Source organism: Amphiura filiformis, chromosome 9, assembly GCF_039555335.1.
Source record: "Amphiura filiformis chromosome 9, Afil_fr2py, whole genome shotgun sequence".
Classification (NCBI taxonomy): Eukaryota; Metazoa; Echinodermata; class Ophiuroidea; order Amphilepidida; family Amphiuridae; genus Amphiura; species Amphiura filiformis.
Genome location: NC_092636.1, coordinates 5,127,517 through 5,153,150, shown reverse-complemented (window position 1 = coordinate 5,153,150; position 25,634 = coordinate 5,127,517). Strand labels below are relative to the sequence as shown.

Sequence of the window (25,634 nt, the reverse complement as noted above, 5' to 3'; positions counted from 1 at the left end):
CTCAGAAAGTTGTTTCGAGTTGAGGACATGATGGACTGTGTTGCCGACAAGAGGACTAATTATGTCTGCCAGAGATCTCGAAACATTATACCCTATTGAGCCTGTGTAGTCGATAATCGGGCGTAGCGAATTGTCTTTCTTATGAATCTATAGGACTGCCGTATATGCGCGGGACAATCTCCGCTGTGGGGAACAGGAAATCTTTGTCCTTTTGAGATATTTTTTCCTCACGCAAGAGTCTGTTTAAGATGGCAACAAGCTTCTTTTTAAATTTTGGGGTGGGGTCTTCTTTAAGCTCCTCATACGTGCTAGTGTCATTGAGCAGATTTTCAAGCTTTTCATCATATTCGGTGGTATCTAATATGACAGTGGCTTTACCCTTGTCTGCACCCAAGATTTGAATGGATTTTTCTTTTTGAAGCTCTTTAATGGCGATTCTTTCGTCCTTTGTTACATTTGATTTTGGTACTTTAGTTGACTTGATTGCACCTACTACCTCCGAAAAAAATTTAGATATGCTGCACGGATTGACATTAACATGATTAATAAGACGCGCAAATGTGTTTTAGTCACCTAAGATATTGTATATATAAAAATATAATACGCTAATATATTAACCTTGCGTAATTTCTAACTACATACCGTAGAACTCCATCAACAAGCATACCGGTCTATTGCCTATACGTAAATGAGTGTTTGATTTTGTTTTGTTTTATGACGAAAGAGGCGAAAAGCAGAACAGAATCCCCTCCACAAAAACATTATTTCGAGTTTGAGCAACTATGTTACTGATATAGGCGGCTACATAATCAAGTATTATTGCAAGAGCAAGCTATTGTAATGTATTTTGTGGAGGGTGTCTGCCTTTTGTCTCTTTCGTCCAAAACAAACACTCATTTAGGGACGCACCATTCGATTCTCAGGGGGGGCATGGGAGTTTGGGTCAGGTGGATTTTTGTTTCGCCGCCGAATATGTTTGTAGATGGAATTTTACGACCTTATATACAAGAGGGAGATGAAGCCACGCATCGCACACTACATACAATCTTAAATTATTGCAAATTAAGTATGCAATGTCAACTCATATAAGGAATGATACTTGTTATATATAATTCGTCGGCTTCATTCAATAGTGGTAGTTTTTGGTCATTTTTGTGAAAATTGGCACATATGTTTTTAATGATGTTCTCTTTCATTTTGCTAAGTCTCAATAGTCAAAATTAGCTAATTAAATAATAATTTATTTATTAAATTTGGCGTATCATTAGAAAGTGAAATTTCGTGTTTTCCATAATGGAAACAAACTAAGAATTATCGGCAAAAATGAAAACATTTTATGTCATTATATGGTACACTATCGCCGACGAAAAGTAACTATTATAGGGATCGGCGACCGAGGTGACGTAAGGTTCTGCCGACAGCCTCTATTGATATATCTAAAGTTGCACTTACCATTTATTTATTTACATGCTGAACATACACACAGGCCTTTTACCGCTAGTGTAATATGCAATATGGAACATAATTATACAGATTTACGAATATCACGATGAAAAATTTGATTACCAAAAAAATTAACAAGCATTCTGCTACCATAAAAGTACAATTGCAATTATTACAATTCTAATGTATTATAACGAGTATATTATTTGCGCTATTTGAGCAATATTGGTCATATGATCAAATTATTTTCTTCAAACTCCTCTCTTGAATTTCACCCTTCTGTAACGCGATCGATCACGCTGTAATATTTAACTCCGTAACTAGTGCAAGTTTTGGATGTCGAACAAGTCCGGATACCATATCACTGACCTGCAAAAACAATGGCAAACACAAGTTGATTATCACAAACTTGGAACGTGTAAAGCTTGGTAAATTAGTTACCACAAAGTTGGAACATGTCCAATTTTGTGGCACATTTCCACAAACTTGTAACGTGTGCCACTTTGTGGTACAAGTTGATTACCACAAACCCGGGACCACAAACTGGTATCGTGTGAAGCTTTGTGATACAAATTGATTGCCACACATTTAGAACCTGTGGAGCACTTTGGCAATAGTTGATAACCACAGACTCGGAACGTGTGCAGCACTGTGGCACAAGTTGATAGTACCACAAACTTGAAACGTATGAAGCTTTGTGGCACAAGTTGATTGCTACAAATTTGGAACGTGTGCAGCTCTATGGCACAACTTGATTACCACAAACTTGGAACATGTGAAGCTCTGTGGCACAAGTTGATTACCACAAACTTGTAACGTGTGCAACTCTGTGGCACAAGTTGACTACCACAAACTTGAAAGGTATGTAGATTTGTGGCACAGGTTGATTACCACAGACTTGGAACGTATGTAGATATGTGGCACAAGTTGACTATCACAGACTTGGAACGTATGTAGATATGTGGCACAAGTTGACTATCACAGACTTGGAACGTATGTAGATATGTGGCACAAGTTGACTATCACAGACTTGGAACGTATGTAGATATGTGGCACAAGTTGACTATCACAGACTTGGAACGTATGTAGATATGTGGCACAAGTTGACTATCACAAACTTGAAAGGTATGTAGATTTGTGGCACAAGTTGACTATCACAGACTTGAAAGGTATGTAGATATGTGGCACAAGTTGACTATCACAGACTTGGAACGTATGTAGATATGTGGCACAAGTTGACTATCACAGACTTGGAACGTATGTAGATATGTGGCACAAGTTGACTATCACAGACTTGGAACGTATGTAGATATGTGGCACAAGTTGACTATCACAAACTTGAAAGGTATGTAGATTTGTGGCACAAGTTGACTATCACAGACTTGAAAGGTATGTAGATATGTGGCACAAGTTGACTATCACAGACTTGGAACGTATGTAGATATGTGGCACAAGTTGACTATCACAGACTTGGAACGTATGTAGATATGTGGCACAAGTTGACTATCACAGACTTGGAACGTATGTAGATATGTGGCACAAGTTGACTATCACAGACTTGGAACGTATGTAGATATGTGGCACAAGTTGACTATCACAGACTTGGAACGTATGTAGATATGTGGCACAAGTTGACTATCACAGACTTGGAACGTATTACGTATGTAGAATTGTGGCACAAGTTGACTGTCACAGACTTGGAACGTGTGCAGCTCTGTGGAACAGGTTGATTATCACAAACTTGAAACGTATGTAGAATTGTGGCACAAGTTGATGACATGTGCAGTTTTGTGTTGCAGAGCATGTAAATACACACTCTCCATGTTCAGAAACGTACACGAATATCCCCGTGTTCTTTTCAGGATAAATGATATTGTTAACTTGGAATGTTGCGCGACGAAAAACGTTACCTTCACAGAGGTGAACGATTATAACCAAATTAGTAATAATATTAATAAGCGTGAGATGCAATAATGATGCAAAAGAGTTTTGTTAATGACTATACCATGTATATGGTCAGAAGAATAAAATCAGTTAGAGTACAGTGTTGGATATAAGCCATTGAGGGGCTGAGCAGATCAAAAAATGACAACAAGATCCTGAAAACCATAGAGGCATAGAATGGAAGAAATTACAAAAGCTGTAAAATATGCAAGTAGATGCAGGGTGTATGTTTTAAGGTGTGTGGGGAGGGGTGTGTAGGTAAAAGAAATCTAAACCAATTGAATTATAAATGAACAAGAAAATTTTTTGTTTAAAGATATATGCGAATCCCAGCAAACACAAAACGTTTTCGACATCATTCGCAAAAGGTTATAAAAGGTTGTCAGAAAACGTTTAAATGTCGGGTTATATAAAGGGTATATAAAGGGTATAAAACGTTTTCATAACATTAAAAATAATTTTTTGGTAATCTACTGCTCAGCAAACAAAAAATGTTTTAGAGAAAACGTTTAAATGTCGGGTTATATAAAGGGTATAAAACGTTTTAATAACATTCCAAAAAACATTTTTGAAAACTTGATACAAAACATTCTAAACAGAATGTTATTTTGGGGTTGCAAAAATATTTTGCGAAAAATGTTTGCCCAAAATATTTGCAATAACGTTTTAAAAACGTTTTCATGACCTTTATATAACCCGACATTTAAATGTTATTAAAACGTTTTGAAAAAAAAACATTTAAGAACATTTCTGTGTTTGCTGAGTGCAAATATTTTAACATAATGTTATTTAAGTGTTGACAAAATATTTGGCAAAAAATTTTTTGCAAAAATAGTTTACAATAACATTTTTGAAAATATTTTTAAAATATTGTTGTAGTGTGTTTTCATACAAAACGTTTTAAAACGTTTTCATGACCTTTATATAACCCGACATTTAAATGGTTTTAAAACGTTTTTATGTAAACCAAAAGCCAAAATATAACTTATTAAAAACGTTTTTAAAACGTTTTTGTGTTTGCTGGGATGTTTGCATATTTGAGCGCAGTGTTCACTGCGTCTCTCACTTTATGAATATACCTTAAAAATTCATTAATAAGAATATTACATGCTTATAAACGAGTTGCTCGGACAAGAACAAATTTTTAGGGCAGTTGGTCAAACTTTGTCGGTTTTTTTTCCTTTTAATTTACCTATATCTGTAAATTAACAGAAAAAAATGAAAAAGTTAAACAAACTACCGTAGATTCGTTAATAGGCACATATGCTTATTAATGAATTTTTACGGTATTCATTCACTAACCTCATTACTAGAAACAACAAGACATCCAGCCGTTTCCATTTGTCTCTTCAGATCTGTGGGTCTCGAAGCACGAGCAGCATCTTCCACTAAAATGGTTCTAAATCCTAACCGACAGGCATCCATTACGGTGGCGGCGACGCAGATATCTTCACAGAGACCACATGCGTACACATCTGTTATACCTAATATACGGGAAATAATTGACACGATTCTTTGGATTATTGGTGTATTGTATTGTATTATATTGTATTGTATTAATGGCACTATTATCAGTGACTTGCCAAATCAGACAATTTAAAAAAACATCGACAACAGATTTTTCAAAAATATCTGGACATTTTGTTTATTAATGAATGAAGATCTTGTATTTGCCAAGATTATACTCTGACACGTAGACAAAGGATTTCATTGTTTAAGGTACTGGTATTTTAACCCAACCCACAAGCACATCACAACTCACAATCCCTATCCCCAAACATCTCATTTATTACTGTTACCTGAAGCACAGTACATGTAGATTTGATGTATTTTTGATAGAGTGTTTGCAAAGGAAACTGCCACAGAGTGCAAAAAGACCACAGATCGAACCATCATCATGATTCCGCATGCATTAAAAGTCATTCTGCAAAAAGCATTTACTAGAAAAAAACAGCTTGGCTCTAGGTAAGGCAGCTTATAAGGCCTTGGCACCAGTGAAGCAATTGAAGTGATGAGAATACGCAGCGAGAAACACGACAATTGAGTAGTGTGTTTACTTTGTTGACTTTGAAAAGGCTTTTGGCAGCGTAATCTGGGTGAAGTTAGACATTCTGAAGAGTATGAGAGTTGACTGGAGACAGATTGATAAGTTAACCATATATGAGACAAGTGACGGAGAGGTGAAAGTAACAGATGGAGCTTCAAATCTATGTGTGATTGGGAGAGGAGTGCGTCAAGGATGGTTGCTACCGCCCAGAGGTACACAGCTGTCCAGCTACTATACAGTACCTTCGTGTAGTCTAAAGTACATACTTGGTAATCACATGTACAATGGTACTCTAGAGTAGCCACAAAGTAGCTGGGCAGCAGTTGGAGATAACGATGACACATGCAATGGCAAGAATAGAAGAAGGTATATCTATTGGAATCGAGTTACTGAAGGATGTGCGATTCGCAGATGACGAAGCAATGGTCGCAAGTACCGAAGCATGTCTACAAAGATTGATGAACAGCTTGAATAAATAAAAATTCCTTTAAAAAAGGAATGGGGCGCCCAATGTGAGCTTGGACGTGATGGTGAATTCCATGGTGTGTAGATTTGGTATTATAATGATTTTTAAGTGATGAAGAGGACGAGATTTTCAATGTCACCATAAATGGACAAAAGATGGAACAGGTCAAGGATTTCAATTAGTCTAGTTTGTTTTGATATTTAGGGTAGGAGGAGTCGCAGAGATGAAAGTAACGATTTGCAGGTCAAATGTGGCATTCAATATAGGTCAATGTATAAAGAAAGCTCCTCTTAACAAAGGCTTAAATAAGGACACAAATAGGAGAAATGTGAAGTCAGTAATTTGGAGTGCGGCCTTTTGTATGGAGCGGAGACATGGACACTGCAGAAAGATGTAATGTGGATGTGGAGACGAATGGAAAGAGATAAATTTGGAAGTGTGAGGAAGGGTCAATGATAAGTACCGTCAGTAGCAGAAAGAAAGGAAAAGACCAAGAGGAAATGGGAATATTTGATGAACTAATTTAGTGACAGGTGGCTTTGGCCTTGCCAATCAGAAGACAGAAGATAATGGCGAAGATGGGAGCCGCGGAAATGCCTAATTAATACTCTGTGTACTGGCCATAGGGTTCAACATAAAAAGTGTTGAGATATTTTCTCAAAATATCAAGAGCTTTCTTACGAACCACTGAACTAAAACTAGGCTTGTTTGTACCCATTATAATGCATTTTCATGTTGATTCCAAATACGGTTATGAAAATTACAATTAAAATGAAACTCGTCGTGGAGAGAGTAAAGTTTAAAGTAAGTAGGAGTGACACCAACTTTTGACATACCTTGGTCTTTTAGTTGCTTTGCTAACGCAGGTCCCGATTCGTTATTATTGGGTTCTGGAGTGGAGTAAAGTGCCGAATAATTGTCCACATCTGGATTTGTGCCCTTTTTAACTATGATATGATTCTCCTCTACCTGAAAGTGTTCCACAGTAAACCTCTTATTCTTAATTCCAAGTAAACGGTAAAACTCTTATTCTTAAAGGTAAATCATAATAATATTGGGAAAAGAAAATTATTGTAGATGTCCAGTGCAGACCAGTCCTCCTTTTTACCGTGAAAAAACAAATATATAAGCATTTAAATAGTGCCTTTTCAAATTTATATCTATTTCGCTGTCACTACGATTAGGCCTATATCACACCATGTGACTATCAACAATAACGGCGTCGGTATAACTACACAGCTCCCCATCGTATACCTGTGTGGAGTGAGGCAAGCTAGAGGGAGTGTATTGCCCACGGATACAAAGGGTTCAAACACACAACCTTGTGATCATGATTCGAACACACTAACCACAAAGCCATCGCGTACTCGATAGTTTTCTAGGGATATCCACAACTAAATTAATATACACATTTATAAAATTCTTGAAAAAAAATCCACTTACTTGCAAATCTTTGTGAAGTTTTGCTCCATGTGAATGTTGTACGCAGTGTGCAGGCCACAAAGTTTGCTCAATTGGCTCCCCATCACTTCCAGCAAAAACAACTGTGTCGAGTTCTTTTACTACGTCAGCGGCAATCTGCGTAAATATGAAAAGAATAATAACTGTGAGAAAGAATGAAAATGTTGACTTGTTCGTTCTGGTTTCTATTGAAAAATGTGGTTTATTGACTGCTAAATTGAGACGTGTCTTCCAAAAAGTGAAAACAATACGTGTCGCAGAACAGGATTCAGATGAGATGTCTTTCATTTTAGACATTTCTGCACATGGAGAAATAGTGTGTCTTCCTGGATGTGTCTTGTATGGAGACATTACCGCGTGTCTTACTTGGGAGGCTTTCTCAAACCTGTATTCACAAGAGGCGACTCAGAAAATAATTTCTGCAATTTAATATTGCAACACTATTGCTAAGAATTATTTGTGCGTGTATGCTGTACGATACATTTTCTAACCACTTGGGAATGAAAATTTCTTGTGTGCCGATTCTTGTGAAATGATATGCGGTTGTCGGGACTCGGGATGCCAGTCATGCATATACGACGTCATGAGATGTATTACATTTTAGACGTTTCTTTCTTGGAGACGTATTGACATATTCTTGAGTGGAGACATGACCTTGGGTTTTACCGGGGAAGTGTCACAAAATTACCTATACAAGACGTGTCTTGCTTAGATTTGTCTACATAGTAGATACTATTGCTAAGAATGACATGATTTTTGCAATGCATGTGTAACATCATATAGGCCTAATATCATGAATAGGCCTACTGTGCCTACTGAGATCATTTCAAAACACTTACCGGACTTGAAGAATGGAAGTTTCTCATGTGCCGATTCTTATAAAATGATATGTGGTTGTCAGGATGCCAGTCTTGGGAAAAGATGACTTTGTCAAACTTTACTGTCTGTATCAACCTGCGAAATATAAATTATACTAACCGTGATGACATAATGCACACAGGTTGTTACTCATCCCCATCTTGCAGGGGTTTTAACATGTCTTACATGTACAAATGGAGAGGATTACAAATCCCTCCTTGTTGCAAATCCCTCCTTGGATTTTCTTCACAATTTCTTCAACGAATTGTGCCATTGTTTAAAGGAACATTCCAACAATCACAACATTATGCTTTATAATGTTAAAAAAAACAATTATCAAGCATAAATATCAGTGTTTTATTTAAAACAAACTCATATTGACCATAAAAACAGCCGGCTCTCAACACGTGATATTCAAAATTCCCGCATCGAAATTACCTGTGGCAATGACGTCATGGTTATTTGTGTTCAATTGTCGTCAGCCTTCATTGTGTTACTGGGACTTCATTGCCACAGGCAATTTCGGTGTACGGGAAATTTAAATACCGCGCGGTGAGAGATGTCTGTTTTTATTTGTTTTTAGGTCAATATGAGTTTGTTTTAAATAAAACTACGTGATTCGTGCTTGATAATTATCTTTCTAGCATAGGCATAATGTTGTGATTGCCGGAGTGTTACTTTAAGTACTACCAATGTAGAGCTAAAGGAATCTATCCGGTGATATCGTAAGTACCATCATTTTCCTTTTCTACGATATCGTTATGTAAGTATGCTCTCACGAAATGGAAAATTCTAGATGTACAATATACACCACAATTGATTTTAGACCATACAAACACGCGATTTTCACCGGATTGTTAATATAGACGAATCCAACGAGCCAAGTCATGGTCAGGATTTGGTCGGCCATTACTGGGTCCCCGCAGCACCTAACTGGTGTTGTGACTGCCCAATTGGGTGGATTAAAGCCGCATAAAATTCGATGTTAGATTCTTTTGTGTTGTAAACTGTCGTCATTCTTTTGTCTACGTGTAACACGGGTGATAGAATGCAGTTTGAAATACCCTCCAAGTCCACATCATTTCACACTGAGATGGAGCCGACGACGGTGACCCAGCTATGGCTGCCATTGAGGTGAAATTGGATTCGTCTATAAATGTTCGTTTGCATTTAAAGCAATAATGTGCTATTTCAATAAAGAATAGATACTTATTTGTTTTCCCTCATAGTTTTCCCTGATTATGTCATCTTTTAAAAGATCGGATAGCAACGTTTACACAATATTTTTGTGGGAAATGAGAGCACATCAGACATATCAAATAGCATTCTAAATACTTCTGATATCAAATAATGATTTTGATTTTTTTTTTATACAAATACAAATTCTATGGCAAATTATTAAAACTGGATATTTTTGACATTTAACAGGCCTCGAAGTAAACTTTATAAATCTAATGATATTATGTACTTATAGTGTATGTAGCTGGGAGGAAACGCCGTCCATCATTTGAAAATTTTGATCTTTGGTATTGAAGATATACATGTTTCTCCAAAAGACCAACATATTTCGGGTCTTTTTGGGACAAAATGTATATCTTCAATTCGGATATATCTTACTTGTTGATGACTGGCACCACCTCTTCGCCATTTTCTCCAGCTGGAGCATTCTTCAGGGCTAACGAACCAGTTATGAAGTCATTCTGCACATCAACTACCAGACAAACCGATTTTGGACTCAAAATCTGTTTACAGAATTTCGATATAGACATAATGCACAAAATGCGATTTTATTGGGGCCTGATAATTAATATCAGAGGGTTTGTGGTGTGTTCGTACAGTGTGTTTCTGATTGGTAACGGAGCTATAGTTTGATCAGCTCGTAAAAGGCGGGAAATGTTAGGCTTTTACAATTACGCCGAAAAGTAAACCAACGTTAAGCGTGTTATCCGTTGACCTTTCTGGCCTATATTTTGTGTGTTAAAGAGAGTATACAACGTATAGTACTTGAATTTATAATTCGTGGTGCTTCTGGCGAGATGTCTCAAGACGAATTTATTTATGTTGTGTATAAAATACTGTGTTTCCCAAAAAAAATCATGATACTGATTTTTGTTCACATGATGATTAACTGTTAATACATAGCCTACACAATTGTACATGATTAACTAACGTCATCCATGTGTGTAACAGCTAATCATCCGTAAATTCGATGGAGGATACTAGGTAGACCCGCATACTATGTGTTTCTTAGTTTCAACTTGGATATTTATCCCTGCAAGTAAAGCAAAGCAACCAAACTAGCTCAGGTACCAATATTTCAGCAACACATTGGCGTGCCTGAAGGAAACGCCAATAAAAATGTTGCCAATTTTGAAATGACAAAAAAAAGAATGTATGTTACATTGTCACATTGTCAAATACAAAAAAATTTTATAGTAACATATGCACGTGCTTCGTGAAATCACCTTTTTTAAATAATTTTTTTTTATTTATCCTGTCAATTAATTGATTTCCTATGACGTTGGGGTTGCCAGTTTATGCAAGCCAGATGTAGCAACAAAGACAATGGGATGATGTATCAGCTTTGGTTTTGATCTATATGCTGCCTGGGGTTTATGATGTTTTATCATTATTTATGAGACATATATTTGCTGAAACTTTTTTCTGTGATTAAAGGGACAACAAACCCTTATTAATTTATTAGATGAACGTATTTACTCGGAGGAATTTAACACGAATATCTTCAATGCTTACCGGCTTTATCCACCTCTTCCACACGTACTCAAATTGTTCTTTGTCTACTTCTTCCTGTAAGCATTAAAAGATGAGGTGGGTATAAGAGATCGTTCCTTATTGGCCAAGTTGGCTAACATCAAGACATATCAGATATTAATTCATTGCTTCTTTTAATTTTGTGTGCTTTGTTTGTTTGTCTATTTATTTGTTTGTTTATTTGTTTGTTTGGATTTTGCCTAAGTTTTCTTCTTCTACTTCCTGTCCATTTATTAGTATTTTCATTTCATTTTGGAAATCAGTTCAGTTCAGTTTAGTTTAGTTTAGTTTAGTTTAGTTTAGTTTAGTTTAGTTTAGTTTAGTTTAGTTTAGTTTAGTTTAGTTTAGTTTGGATTGTAGCTAAGCATAGTTCTGGATTACATCAGTAAATGTATGCCTTATCGTCGATTTTGGCAACTTCATTATCAACAACACATACAAACCATTTGAAAGGCTTCCGGGAAAGGCCTCAAATAATACATTCAAAGATAACCACTTATATGCCACGTTCGTCGCATGAGCAAAATAAAATTTCGACTGTAGCCTGTTGCACGTTTTAAATCAAATCTAAAATAATGTAATCGAAAACAGCATTACTTTGTTGCGTTATTATTAATACTTGCAGCTGTTGTAAGTATTTTTACATGATGAGGCAAAGCACAATAATTATTTGAAGCACTATCAAATAAAAGATACGTAAAGCGACACCTGGGTATGTTCTTTGTCGTTAATCTCATACTGCAGTTACTGTCCGTTTTCCTATACACAATACACAGTGCTCTCACCATTGACGCGTGACCTGTACAAATGATGTATGTTGGGAGAATGGACACTTGCCTAGTTAACATCACTGTGTGAAAAATAACCAGCCAATATTTTATTTATTCTCCAAAACTTCTAGCAAATATATTTCTCTAACATGACCTAAAATTACAGCTAGGTTAGATGTTTAGAAATGGTCGCACTTTTGTAAAATATGAGTGAGGGCAAGGCATAGCTAGCCAACTTGAATGAATGAGATTTGACCGAAAATATTGGTATCGGACCGCTCACTTCTGAAGGATGCCACAAAAAACGGTAAAAGCTACATTTAAATTATTCTAAATAGGTTCTAGAAAATAAAGTTTTGTAACATGTCCTAAATTTTAGCTAATTTAGATGTTTGGAGAGGTCGCACTTTTGTGTTTTAGGAAGGATATGTAAACGACAGATAACACCAAAAATATGAAGAAATTATTTCCAAACCGTGTTAAGTCAACAATCATTATGTTGCTCATTTTGAAGAATGCTGGTTAACAAAAAGCAGGTCTTTGTCTCATTTCGTGAACAAAAGTACACATACCATTGTTTCCTTTCGTTTCCTTTATAATCGGTTACCCAACTGAAGCTATAATACGCAAACTTTATTGCGATATCGCACATGAAAACAGTCACATGTGCACAGCCAGAGAAGATCCGATTTAATCAGTTGAGCTGTTTCAATGAGTGTTATCTTGGTTTAATAGCTTTTAATGGGGTTAAGTCCTGCAAAGGTCGAGATGAATTCTACTGTAGACATGACTGCATCATGTATTGGTTACAGGTCGTGAGTTCCTAGTGTCATTAGTCCAACAGCCAATATATATAATTATAAGCCCTATCCTTGCCCTATAACACTAAACTTCACCCTGACCCTAAGCCATGACCTAAGCTCTCATCCCGGCCTCTCATCCCAAACCATAAACCTAACCCTGACTCTAATCCTAACTCTGACCCTAACCCTATCCGTACCTAACCCTAACATTATCCGTAACCCTAATTCTAATCTACTTTTCAAAAATATAATATGAATGACTTTTCCTTCATTGTTTAAGCAATACATTTTAATCTTTTGACACTTTCGCTGGGATTATGTTTATTTGATTTGCGGTCAGATCAGGAAACGTTCTCCTTTGGCTCATTCAGCTCAATATACCGAGACAATCACAAATTACTCATTAATTACGGGCCAAATTAACGTTAAAACTACAATAACATATCTTTTTCGGCTCGCGTGCTTTACGAGAATTCGCCCACCATTTGAAGCTTTGGAACTTTCGCTATACGAGTATATACCGTACTTGTTTTGACATAACATCAAAGTGTAGTCAATCCAAAGTTGATTTCAAGATCCACAAAGCCAAAAACATAATTTTTTTTATAAAATAGAACCAGTCTAAAATCCTGATTAAACAGTCAAGTCAACTGTGATTAGTCCGTTGATACGAAATTGATAGGAAATCTTACTTTTTTCACGAGGAGTTGAAGTACTTTGTCAGTTTCTTTCTTTGTCCATTGTTGGTCATTCAGTGACAGCAATTGACAGCACAAGTGATGAAACTCTTCATAGTTTAAAATCCCAAAAAAAAAAAAAAAAATAGGTAGTACATGATTTTGTTTCGATGTATAATTTCAATTTATTTTGATTTTCTTTATTATTATTATTATTATTATTATTATTATTATTATTATTATTATTATTATTATTATTATTATTATTATTTTAGAAATAAAAAAACATTTTTTTGCATTAGGCATAAATTATTATCGGATGTGAATGAAATTATTGTTGTTGTTATTATTATACTCTATGAAATAATAAGTTTATACAATAAAAAAAATATCAAATTTTATATAGTTGTAGTTCATACTCAACCGCACTCAACCAACCCCATATCTCGTACACACACCCCCACCCCTATATACCCACACACACCCCACCCACCTATACCGTGTGTCATAAGTCTGTTCCTCCCCCATAAGAAAACCATTTTAACATTCTTTAAATTAAACTTACACAATTAATTTGATATTAATTTGTTACTGGTTATTGTTTTAGATTAATTAAATGTCACTTAGCAATTTATTTGAAGTTGTTGTCTCTTTATGGTCGATAACCTCCGAAGGTATGCAAACCTCGGTTATTATTGTTTTTGTATTGAAATCCGAGGTTTGCAGACCTTTGAATCCGTCAATACATACAAAATTAGTTCTAAAAATCTAGAACAACAGCCGCCATATTTTTTCTTTGCAATGCGCTTTTGGATTCATTGCAGCTAGTAGCCCAAAGGCAAATAAACAGAGGGGGTACTTCCATATTGATGCTACGCTCCATGGGAAGTCGGAATATCATGAGGCGGAACGGACTTTCGACACACGGTATACATCCACTGATGCACTAGATGGAGGAGAACACTAGGTCTGATTCATGACGCGTGACCTCTACAAGTAGTGTAGTAGTATGTTACGGCAATCTATTGAACTAATACACGGATTTTTAATCTCACTGCACAAACGTTCCATGCGCAAAGGAGGCACGTGAAGGCTACACGACCTATTATTGGTCGAAGCAGCCAAAAACAAAACAAAAAATCGATTTTCATTATTTACATCAATAACAAATAACACTTTGATGTTTTGCAAAAGTTCATTCTACAAATCATACCGGTACTTTGAAAACTTATACGTTTTACAAACGTGTTGTTGTTTCAGCCCTCTTAACAACATAACTCAAGAACTACAGGATCTACAAAAGTATATCTGTGATATTTGAATTCTTCTACACGCTCGCTATAAAAATGATGAATACGATTTTTGCCAAAGCTCACTACCATTCGCAAGATGCTGTGAACAACCTTAAAATATCCCCTGAATTAACATTTCTTGAACATTTTGCCCTTTTACGCCACTAAATGAAGGAGTCATTACACAACTATTATAGTCTAACCTGACTAGTGATTTTGTTTTTGTACTTTGCAATTAGCAAATTATTCCATTTCCAAACTTACCCGTCTCTGTCGAAAAATTGAAAGCATCGCTGCTCCTCTGAAGCAGTTTCATTCCCATTTTCAACTGCTTGTTTACTTCGTGTAGTGACGAAATCATCAAAGAAATTCTCATGTTTTGCACTGCTTGTCATTTTTTCCTTGCTCATTCTACCAGCTTTGATAGCTTACTGCAGCAAATTTTATACTGGTGTAGTTACTGATTTTACGCACTTGATGACAGTTTTTGCATATAAACTGCTCAAATAAAGAAAGTCCGCAGTCATGTAACCCGTCCTACACCAAAATCTGATCGTGTTATGAACATGTAATTGATAAAGTCGTGTGCAGAATCTTGTTAGCTCCAACTTGATACCAAATTTGCCACCAAAAACTCTAAATTCAGAGAGATTGAGACCAGTATATGAAATTTGGTGCATTTTCAAAAGTTGCAAATTAAAAATGGACCACGCGGAGCTGTTAGTGGTGAATGGCACAGCGCGACCATTGACATAGCCCGAAACAACCGCTAGGTCATATCGATCGCATCGTGCCCTAGTATTCATCAGTAAAGCACTGTAGCAATCCATGCGTTTTAAATTAACAATTGAATAAAGCGCGCACTTGGGATAGTCGACATGGGTTCATCGTGGGCAAGCAAGCTTGACCACATTGCCACGCTAAGCAATTTTGACCGCGTTATCGTTTTGATTTGCAACTTTTGAAAATGCACCAAATGCCATAAACTGGTATCAGTCTTCGTCACTTTTGAGTGTTTGGTATCAAATTTGGTATCAAATTAGAGCTAACAAGATTCTGCACACAACCGTATCAATCAAATTTTCATAACAAGATCAGGTTTTGGTGTAGGACGGGTTACATGACTGCGGACTTTCTTTATTTGAGCAGTTTATTTAAGCAAAATATTGTTAAACGTGTTTATATAGTTTGTGTTTTGACTGGTATTTGTAGTAAGCCTAACCATGTATACTACAACTGTGAAGTTCAATGTATTGAGAAATGTCACAAATCGTCAACCGTGACAGAGTAAAGGTCATCGCTAGGGATATACAATGTACATGTATTATGTTTATGAAACAAATATTGAATGTTTTAATATTGGCACACTGGAAAGAATATTTTCATGATATGAAATATGGACTGCTCCATTCAACGTGGCCTTGCCGAGTTGAATGGAACATGTCATATTTCACTGAATGAAAATATTCTTTCCATTGAACGAATAAAAACATTCAATATTTGTTTTATGTAAACTCATATAAAAAATTATTTTTCTTCTACTTAAAAGGGCATTTCGTGATCCACAGCCTCATCCCCCACTTTTCTCAAAAAAGTTGAGATTTTTATATCACTGGAAACCTCTGGCTACATAATGTTTATGTACAAACTATTTCTTGCAGATTAATTCGTTTAGCAAAGATATCGTGAAATTAGAATTTCGTTCTGGTGCACCAGAACGAAATTACAACGCATTGTCTATGGAGCAGTGTAATACACATAATCATGCATAACTCGCGAACGCAAAATCGGAATCAACTGAAATTTTGGGAATAGGTTTTTTCGTGGATATCTAATGAAAAATGACATAAATAGAGGATGCTAGGATCACAAAATACTCCTTTAAATTAAGTGACTTAATTTCATGAATCACCAGAGAAACGAAACAAATTAAAAAATATTACAAACTGTATTTATTTTAGAAGGTACGCCGACACAATTGACTAATCGGTGTGGTCATCGTTGCCATGGTAGCTGCGCGTGAGTGGAAAATGGACTATTGCACTTTCGCGGAGTGCAGTAGCAAAAACAATCAATAGTAATTGACCAATCAAATGATAAGAATCTTTGTATGAGTTCTGTAACATCGGAAATACAAACATAAATTTCATACTGCTCCAAAATAATAATGAATGTCCCTTTAAGGGTATTTGCCCATCAATTTCATTCGCCTTAAATAGTGTCTCCTTACCTAGCACTATCACAAAAAGGAAACATTGTTACATTAATATTTGACTGAAAAATAAGACAACATTTTCAAAACTTAGAACACATATGTAACACCTTTTGAACACTTGACGCGTTTTCTTATTTCCTTGTCTTTCTTTGTTTCATTTGAACACCGGTGTTCTTCTAGTTTGAACACTGATGTTCTGAAATATTTTAGAACACTTATTACACATGTGTCATGTGTTCAACTGTATCTTATGAACACGTCTCAGGTGTTCACACTAGTGTTCTCTAAATAAGTTGAATACGTGTCATGTGTTAAAAAATCGTTACATTAATGAACGCGTTCCATGTGTTCTGGCCAATTTACAGTGCATATAAAGGAGGAGCGACGCGCAGGAGCAGGAGGAGCAGGAGTAGGAGCAGAAAGAATCATAATCAAACGTAATGAATCAAAACAGTTAGCAAAGCTCGAGTTACAAATATTGTTTTATTTACAATTCATTAAAGACATTTTATTAAAGAGCATTTGTTAAGAATAATAATATATTATATTATACATAATTGTGTACAGTGGCGTAGATTTCTTTTCGACATTGAGGGGGATGGGGCTGGAAAACTTCCTTGAAGTATAGTGAATCCATCACCTTTTGGCGACAGAATAAGTTAACATTGTGACGTCATAGTTCCAATTATACTCCAACCAAATGTTGAGGTAAATAAAAATTCCTATAAAAAAGGAATGGGGCGCCCAATGTGAGCTGGACGTGATATGGTGAATTCCCGTCATGGTGTTTAGATTTGGTATTATGATTTTTTTCTAGGGAAGAGTAGAAGATGATCAAATGCAAGAGAAATACGTCATGGCATGAAGCTTTCGTGACAATTTCCGATTCAAAAACGCAGAATTATTTCACAAAAGTCTATATTAATAATGCCCGTTACACATACGCCATACTGCGTACATGGCTCATATCTGAAGCTCTTTTAAGAGTGACAACAACTTTAAATAGGAAGTGTTAATTCATGTTTTGCACTGCTTGTCATTTTTTCCTTGCTCATTCTACCAGCTTTGATAGCTTACTGCAGCAAATTTTATACTGGTGTGGTTACTGATTTTACGCACTTGATGACAGTTTTTGCATATATTTAAGCAAAATATTGTTAAACGTGTTTATATAGTTTGTGTTTTGACTGGTATTTGTAGTAAGCCTAACCATGTATACTACAACTGTGAAGTTCAATGTATTGAGAAATGTCACAAATCGTCAACCGTGACAGAGTAAAGGTCATCGCTAGGGATATACAATGTACATGTATTATGTTTATGAAACAAATATTGAATGTTTTAATATTGGCACACTGGAAAGAATATTTTCATGATATGAAATATGGACTGCTCCATTCAACGTGGCCTTGCCGAGTTGAATGGAACATGTCATATTTCACTGAATGAAAATATTCTTTCCATTGAACGAATAAAAACATTCAATATTTGTTTTATGTAAACTCATATAAAAATTATTTTTCTTCTACTTAAAAGGGCATTTCGTGATCCACAGCCTCATCCCCCCACTTTTCTCAAAAAAAGTTGAGATTTTTATATCACTGGAAACCTCTGGCTACATAATGTTTATGTACAAACTATTTCTTGCAGATTAATTCGTTTAGCAAAGATATCGTGAAATTAGAATTTCGTTCTGGTGCACCAGAACGAAATTACAACGCATTGTCTATGGAGCAGTGTAATACACATAATCATGCATAACTCGCGAACGCAAAATCGGAATCAACTGAAATTTTGGGAATAGGTTTTTTCGTGGATATCTAATGAAAAATGACATAAATAGAGGATGCTAGGATCACAAAATACTCCTTTAAATTAAGTGACTTAATTTCATGAATCACCAGAGAAACGAAACAAATTAAAAAATATTACAAACTGTATTTATTTTAGAAGGTACGCCGACACAATTGACTAATCGGTGTGGTCATCGTTGCCATGGTAGCTGCGCGTGAGTGGAAAATGGACTATTGCACTTTCGCGGAGTGCAGTAGCAAAAACAATCAATAGTAATTGACCAATCAAATGATAAGAATCTTTGTATGAGTTCTGTAACATCGGAAATACAAACATAAATTTCATACTGCTCCAAAATAATAATGAATGTCCCTTTAAGGGTATTTGCCCAGGGGCGGCGCCAGGGTATTTTGATAGGGGGGGCAAAACAATTTTGTGAAAATTTGTTATGCGGCGCGACAGCGCTGCCCGTCGCGCTTGCGCGACGCAGGGGGGTGTCTGAGGGGGGATGTGCCCCCCTCAGAATTTGGAAAATTTTCAAAATGAAAGCACAAATGATGCCATTTGATGCACCATTTTCACCCTTTTTAGGGTTATTTATTTATTTTCCAACCGCATATTTTTATGGATTTCATTCACGGACCGGGCCCGCCTTTCAGCCCGCTGGTTTTAGGCATGGACCTACTCGATTAGTTAATCCAGCACCTTTTGGCAACAAAATAAATTCATGGTATAAATGAGCACGAAGTGAAATATGGTGGAAACAGTAAATAAAGTCGCGCGAAGCGTGAAAAAATTGGCAATTTTAGGCTAAAATGGCCAAATATGAGGTTACTTTGGTCAGAAACCCACATACAGGCGTCAACATTGGGGAATGATTGTAGGCCTATATGGACCATCTACCCTATCAAAATATTGGGGGGATTTATACCCCACACCCCGGGTCGGATCTACGCCTCTGGTCGCAACGCGGTGTAGGCCTATGTTAAGTCAGTTGCATTGTTTATGATATGCCGGTTTTTTTAAAATTAATTGGCACGCTAAAATGATATGAATGGGGGGGGGTGTCTTGAGGTTGGAAATATTTCAGGAGCGTAGGAGATAGGTTGTCGCCCCCTATGATGACGCAGGGGGGTGTCTGAGGGGGGATGTGCCCCCCTCAGAATTTGGAAAATTTTCAAAATGAAAGCACAAATGATGCCATTTGATGCACCATTTTCACCCTTTTTAGGGTTATTTATTTATTTTCCAACCGCATATTTTTATGGATTTCATTCACGGACCGGGCCCGCCTTTCAGCCCGCTGGTTTTAGGCATGGACCTACTCGATTAGTTAATCCAGCACCTTTTGGCAACAAAATAAATTCATGGTATAAATGAGCACGAAGTGAAATATGGTGGAAACAGTAAATAAAGTCGCGCGAAGCGTGAAAAAATTGGCAATTTTTAGGCTAAAATGGCCAAATATGAGGTTACTTTGGTCAGAAACCCACATACAGGCGTCAACATTGGGGAATGATTGTAGGCCTATATGGACCATCTACCCTATCAAAATATTGGGGGATTTATACCCACACCCCCGGGTCGGATCTACGCCTCTGGTCGCAACGCGGTGTAGGCCTATGTTAAGGGGGTACTACACCCCTGCCCAATTTTGTGCCTATTTTTGCATTTTTCTCAAAAATTATACAGCATTGGTGACAAGTAAGATATGTATATTATAGGGGCAAGGATTACAACTGCTACACTGGAAATTTTATTTCAGCACAGACAGCAGTTGTGGAGTTACAGTCAAAAATGAGGGAAAACCAATATTTGATCAATAAATCAATAACTACTTGCCTTGAGTTGCTGAATTTTCAGTGCAGTAGTTGTAGTCCTTGCCCCTATAATATACATATCTTACTTGTCACCAATGCGCTATAATTTTTGAGAAAAACGCAAAAATAAGCAAAAAATTGGCTAGGGGTGTAGTACCCCCTTAAGTCAGTTGCATTGTTTATGATATGCCGGGTTTTTTTTTAATTAATTGGCACGCTAAAATGATATGAATGGGGGGGGGTGTCTTGAGGTTGGAAATATTTCAGGAGCGTAGGAGATAGGTTGTCGCCCCCTATGATGACTAAAAGCCGAGAAGGTCAGCTTTGCGAGCGTAGCGAGCGAAAATACAGGGTTTTTTTTATGCTTTCTTGGTCAAAATTTTAGGAAAAGGTCCAAAATAGGTCCACCTTTTCAAAATCAGCCCCTATAAATCCTGGTTGCGCCCCTGGCCGGCCGTAATGAAGCCAATTGCTTATTTATATTGGTGCATAATTTTTACACTATTTCTGAGAGAGGCGTTCTAGTATAGGTTTTGGATATACAATGTGATGAAACCCTGTAAAAGTTGTGTGATATCGGACTGAAATAAACTTATTTATAATGATCAATAGTTGCTGCATGATACAGACTTGCATGTGTTGCCGCGCCTGGAAGTGACGTAGCATGGAATTTTCCAAAGTAGTTGGGAGAAAAGGCAAGAGAAGCCATGCGACTTTTATTGGGGGAAAATTTGCCGAAAATGGACCCAAAATATAAAAACCAACAACTTTAAAACCGCGTAGGTCAGCATTCCACAAGGGGCAAGATGTCCGAAGGGGGAGTTTCCTCCTTCTAACCATGGCCAGGGAGGGGAATGGCTCCTTTTCTTCTTCTCCCTCCTCTTTCTCTTCCCTCCTTTTTCTCTCTCTTTCTTCTCTTTCTCTTTTCTTCCTTTTACCTCTTTTTGAAAATCATAGGGGGCAATTGCCCCTTGCCCCCCCCTGTGGCGCCGCCCCTGTATTTGCCCATCAATTTCATTCGCCTTAAATAGTGTCTCCTTACCTAGCACTATCACAAAAAGGAAACATTGTTACATTAATATTTGACTGAAAAATAAGACAACATTTTCAAAACTTAGAACACATATGTAACACCTTTTGAACACTTGACGCGTTTTCTTATTTCCTTGTCTTTCTTTGTTTCATTTGAACACCGGTGTTCTTCTAGTTTGAACACTGATGTTCTGAAATATTTTAGAACACTTATTACACATGTGTCATGTGTTCAACTGTATCTTATGAACACGTCTCAGGTGTTCACACTAGTGTTCTCTAAATAAGTTGAATACGTGTCATGTGTTAAAAAATCGTTACATTAATGAACGCGTTCCATGTGTTCTGGCCAATTTACAGTGCATATAAAGGAGGAGGGGAGGAGCAGGAGCAGGAGGAGCAGGAGTAGGAGCAGAAAGAATCATAATCAAACGTAATGAATCAAAACAGTTAGCAAAGCTCGAGTTACAAATATTGTTTTATTTACAATTCATTAAAGACATTTTATTAAAGAGCATTTGTTAAGAATAATAATATATTATATTATACATAATTGTGTACAGTGGCGTAGATTTCTTTTCGACATTGAGGGGGATGGGGCTGGAAAACTTCCTTGAAGTATAGTGAATCCATCACCTTTTGGCGACAGAATAAGTTAACATTGTGACGTCATAGTTCCAATTATACTCCAACCAAATGTTGAGGTAAATAAAAATTCCTTTAAAAAAGGAATGGGGGCGCCCAATGTGAGCTGGACGTGATATGGTGAATTCCGTCATGGTGTTTAGATTTGGTATTATGATTTTTTTCTAGGGAAGAGTAGAAGATGATCAAATGCAAGAGAAATACGTCATGGCATGAAGCTTTCGTGACAATTTCCGATTCAAAAACGCAGAATTATTTCACAAAAGTCTATATTAATAATGCCCTTTACACATACGCCATACTGCGTACATGGCTCATATCTGAAGCTCTTTTAAGAGTGACAACAACTTTAAATAGGAAGTGTTAATTCATGTTTTGCACTGCTTGTCATTTTTCCTTGCTCATTCTACCAGCTTTGATAGCTTACTGCATCAACTTTTATACTGGTGTGGTTACTGATTTTACGCACTTGATGACAGTTTTTGCATATATTTAAGCAAAATATTGTTAAACGTGTTTATATAGTTTGTGTTTTGACTGGTATTTGTAGTAAGCCTAACCATGTATACTACAACTGTGAAGTTCAATGTATTGAGGAATGTCACAAATCGTCAACCGTGACAGAGTAAAGGTCATCGCTAGGGATATACAATGTACATGTATTATGTTTATGAAACAAATATTGAATGTTTTAATATTGGCACACTGGAAAGAATATTTTCATGATATGAAATATGGACTGCTCCATTCAACGTGGCCTTGCCGAGTTGAATGGAACATGTCATATTTCACTGAATGAAAATATTCTTTCCATTGAACGAATAAAAATATTCAATATTTGTTTTATGTAAACTCATATAAAAATTATTTTTCTTCTACTTAAAAGGGCATTTCGTGATCCACAGCCCCATCCCACCACTTTTCTCAAAAAAAGTTGAGATTTTTATATCACTGGAAACCTCTGGCTACATAATGTTTATGTACAAACTATTTCTTGCAGATTAATTCGTTTAGCAAAGATATCGTGAAATTTGAATTTCGTTCTGGTGCACCAGAACGAAATTACAACGCATTGTCTATGGAGCAGTGTAATACACATAATCATGCATAACTCGCGAACGCAAAATCAGAATCAACTGAAATTTTGGGAATAGGTTTTTTCGTGGATATCTAATGAAAAATGACATAAATAGAGGATGCTAGGATCACAAAATACTCCTTTAAATTAAGTGACTTAATTTCATGAATCACCAGAGAAACGAAACAAATTAAAAAATATTACAAACTGTATTTATTTTAGAAGGTACGCCGACACAATTGACTAATCGGTGTGGTCATCGTTGCCATGGTAGCTGCGCGTGAGTGGAAAATGGACTATTGCACTTTCGCGGAGTGCAGTAGCAAAAACAATCAATAGTAATTGACCAATCAAATGATAAGAATCTTTGTATGAGTTCTGTAACATCGGAAATACAAACATAAATTTCATACTGCTCCAAAATAATAATGAATGTCCCTTTAAGGGTACTTGCCCATCAATTTCATTCGCCTTAAATAGTGTCTCCTTACCTAGCACTATCACAAAAAGGAAACATTGTTACATTAATATTTGACTGAAAAATAAGACAACATTTTCAAAACTTAGAACACATATGTAACACCTTTTGAACACTTGACGCGTTTTCTTATTTCCTTATGTCTTTCTTTGTTTCATTTGAACACCGGTGTTCTTCTAGTTTGAACACTGATGTTCTGAAATATTTTAGAACACTTATTACACATGTGTCATGTGTTCAACTGTATCTTATGAACACGTCTCAGGTGTTCACACTAGTGTTCTCTAAATAAGTTGAATACGTGTCATGTGTTAAAAAATCGTTACATTAATGAACGCGTTCCATGTGTTCTGGCCAATTTACAGTGCATATAAAGGAGGAGGGGAGGAGGAGGAGCAGGAGGAGCAGGAGTAGGAGCAGAAAGAATCATAATCAAACGTAATGAATCAAAACAGTTAGCAAAGCTCGAGTTACAAATATTGTTTTATTTACAATTCATTAAAGACATTTTATGAAAGAGCATTTGTTAAGAATAATAATATAATATATTATACATAATTGTGTACAGTGGCGTAGATTTCTTTTCGACATTGAGGGGATGGGGCTGGAAAACTTCCTTGAAGTATAGTGAATCCATCACCTTTTGGCGACAGAATAAGTTAACATTGTGACGTCATAGTTCCAATTATACTCCAACCAAATGTTGAGGTAAATAAAATTCCTTTAAAAAGGAATGGGGCGCCCAATGTGAGCTGGACGTGATATGGTGAATTCCCGTCATGGTGTTTAGATTTGGTATTATGATTTTTTTCTAGGGAAGAGTAGAAGATGATCAAATGCAAGAGAAATACGTCATGGCATGAAGCTTTCGTGACAATTTCCGATTCAAAAACGCAGAATTATTTCACAAAAGTCTATATTAATAATGCCCGTTACACATACGCCATACTGCGTACATGGCTCATATCTGAAGCTCTTTTAAGAGTGACAACAACTTTAAATAGGAAGTGTTAATTCATTAAATTTGATACTTTCCGCGTATAAGGGCGATAAAGACACGAACAGCCCCTTTTTGTTGCACAAAAACACCGGCCTTCCGGTGTGATACATGGAATCTATACAGTGTGGGTCAAAAACAACTTTACCCAATTTCAGAGAGTGGTTGCTCAAATTGTAGAAGAGCTATTCATAATATTGTTACATATTCTAAATGTATATATTTCCAAAAATATGTGATGAAGAAATGAAAGCAAAAGAAGCTAAATTAACAAAATGGTGCTAGTTTTACGTCCGAGGGTCAAAAATCACTTTGTCCACACGTAATTCAATGGTATGTGTCCGATGCTAAGAGTACGGCATACATATGCGTTAGGCATACATGTAATTGGTAAACACGTTTGGCTTGTCTTTGAAAAGTGATGATTGTTTTACATGCATGAAACAAATACAATCGATTTTAACCCCATTTACTTGTCATGTACTCGAACTTCACTCCTGTCATTGACCAACAATTAGCATAAAAATTACACAATTACAAAGGTTTTATCTGGCGCAATTTTTGAATTTTAAATAGGCCTTCGTGCATTTTGTGACTGTGTGGCTTATTTCTAAATAGGTTTGCAAGGTGTCAAGATAAGGCAATTCACGACACAAGAGATGACTTTTATGGCAGAGGTATACTTAATTAAGTACAGAAAGCTTTTTGGTAGTGCAGTGTCAATTTTGGATTCGTTTCCCGAACGTAAGACCCCACCGAAATCTACCATAACTCGAAATACGAACAACTTTCACAACCTCGGAAGTGTGATGAATAGATGCAAAGCACGAAGCGGACGTCCAAGAACTGTTCGTTCAGCTGCTATATTGCAGCGCTTCAAAGGGAACTTGCAGCTAACCCCAGAGTCAGTTGTCGACGCAACAATTTGCCGAACATACCACGAACGCATTAAGTTCAATAACTTAAACTTTCTTGTAGATAACATTTCGTAATGACAAAAAATCAGGTCTGAGGTTACAATTGCTTTGCGCATATTTGAAGA

The 25,634-nt window shown here is 36.4% G+C and overlaps 1 protein-coding gene across 1 annotated transcript in view; it reads right to left on the bottom strand.

Moving 5' to 3' along the window:
• Nucleotides 1-5: 5 nt before the first annotated feature.
• The window catches only part of LOC140160545 (nicotinamidase-like), a 44,991-nt gene continuing 19,362 nt past the window's right edge, over nt 6-25,634 (bottom strand). Inside the window, exons 4-9 of the mRNA XM_072183786.1 lie at nt 9,837-9,961; nt 8,201-8,315; nt 7,344-7,478; nt 6,737-6,869; nt 4,690-4,871; nt 6-1,812 (exon numbers count right to left, since the gene is read on the bottom strand). Of these exons, the coding sequence (XP_072039887.1) occupies nt 1,738-1,812; nt 4,690-4,871; nt 6,737-6,869; nt 7,344-7,478; nt 8,201-8,315; nt 9,837-9,961 (765 nt within the window). The 3' untranslated portion in view covers nt 6-1,737. The remainder of the gene's footprint in view (nt 1,813-4,689; nt 4,872-6,736; nt 6,870-7,343; nt 7,479-8,200; nt 8,316-9,836; nt 9,962-25,634) is intronic.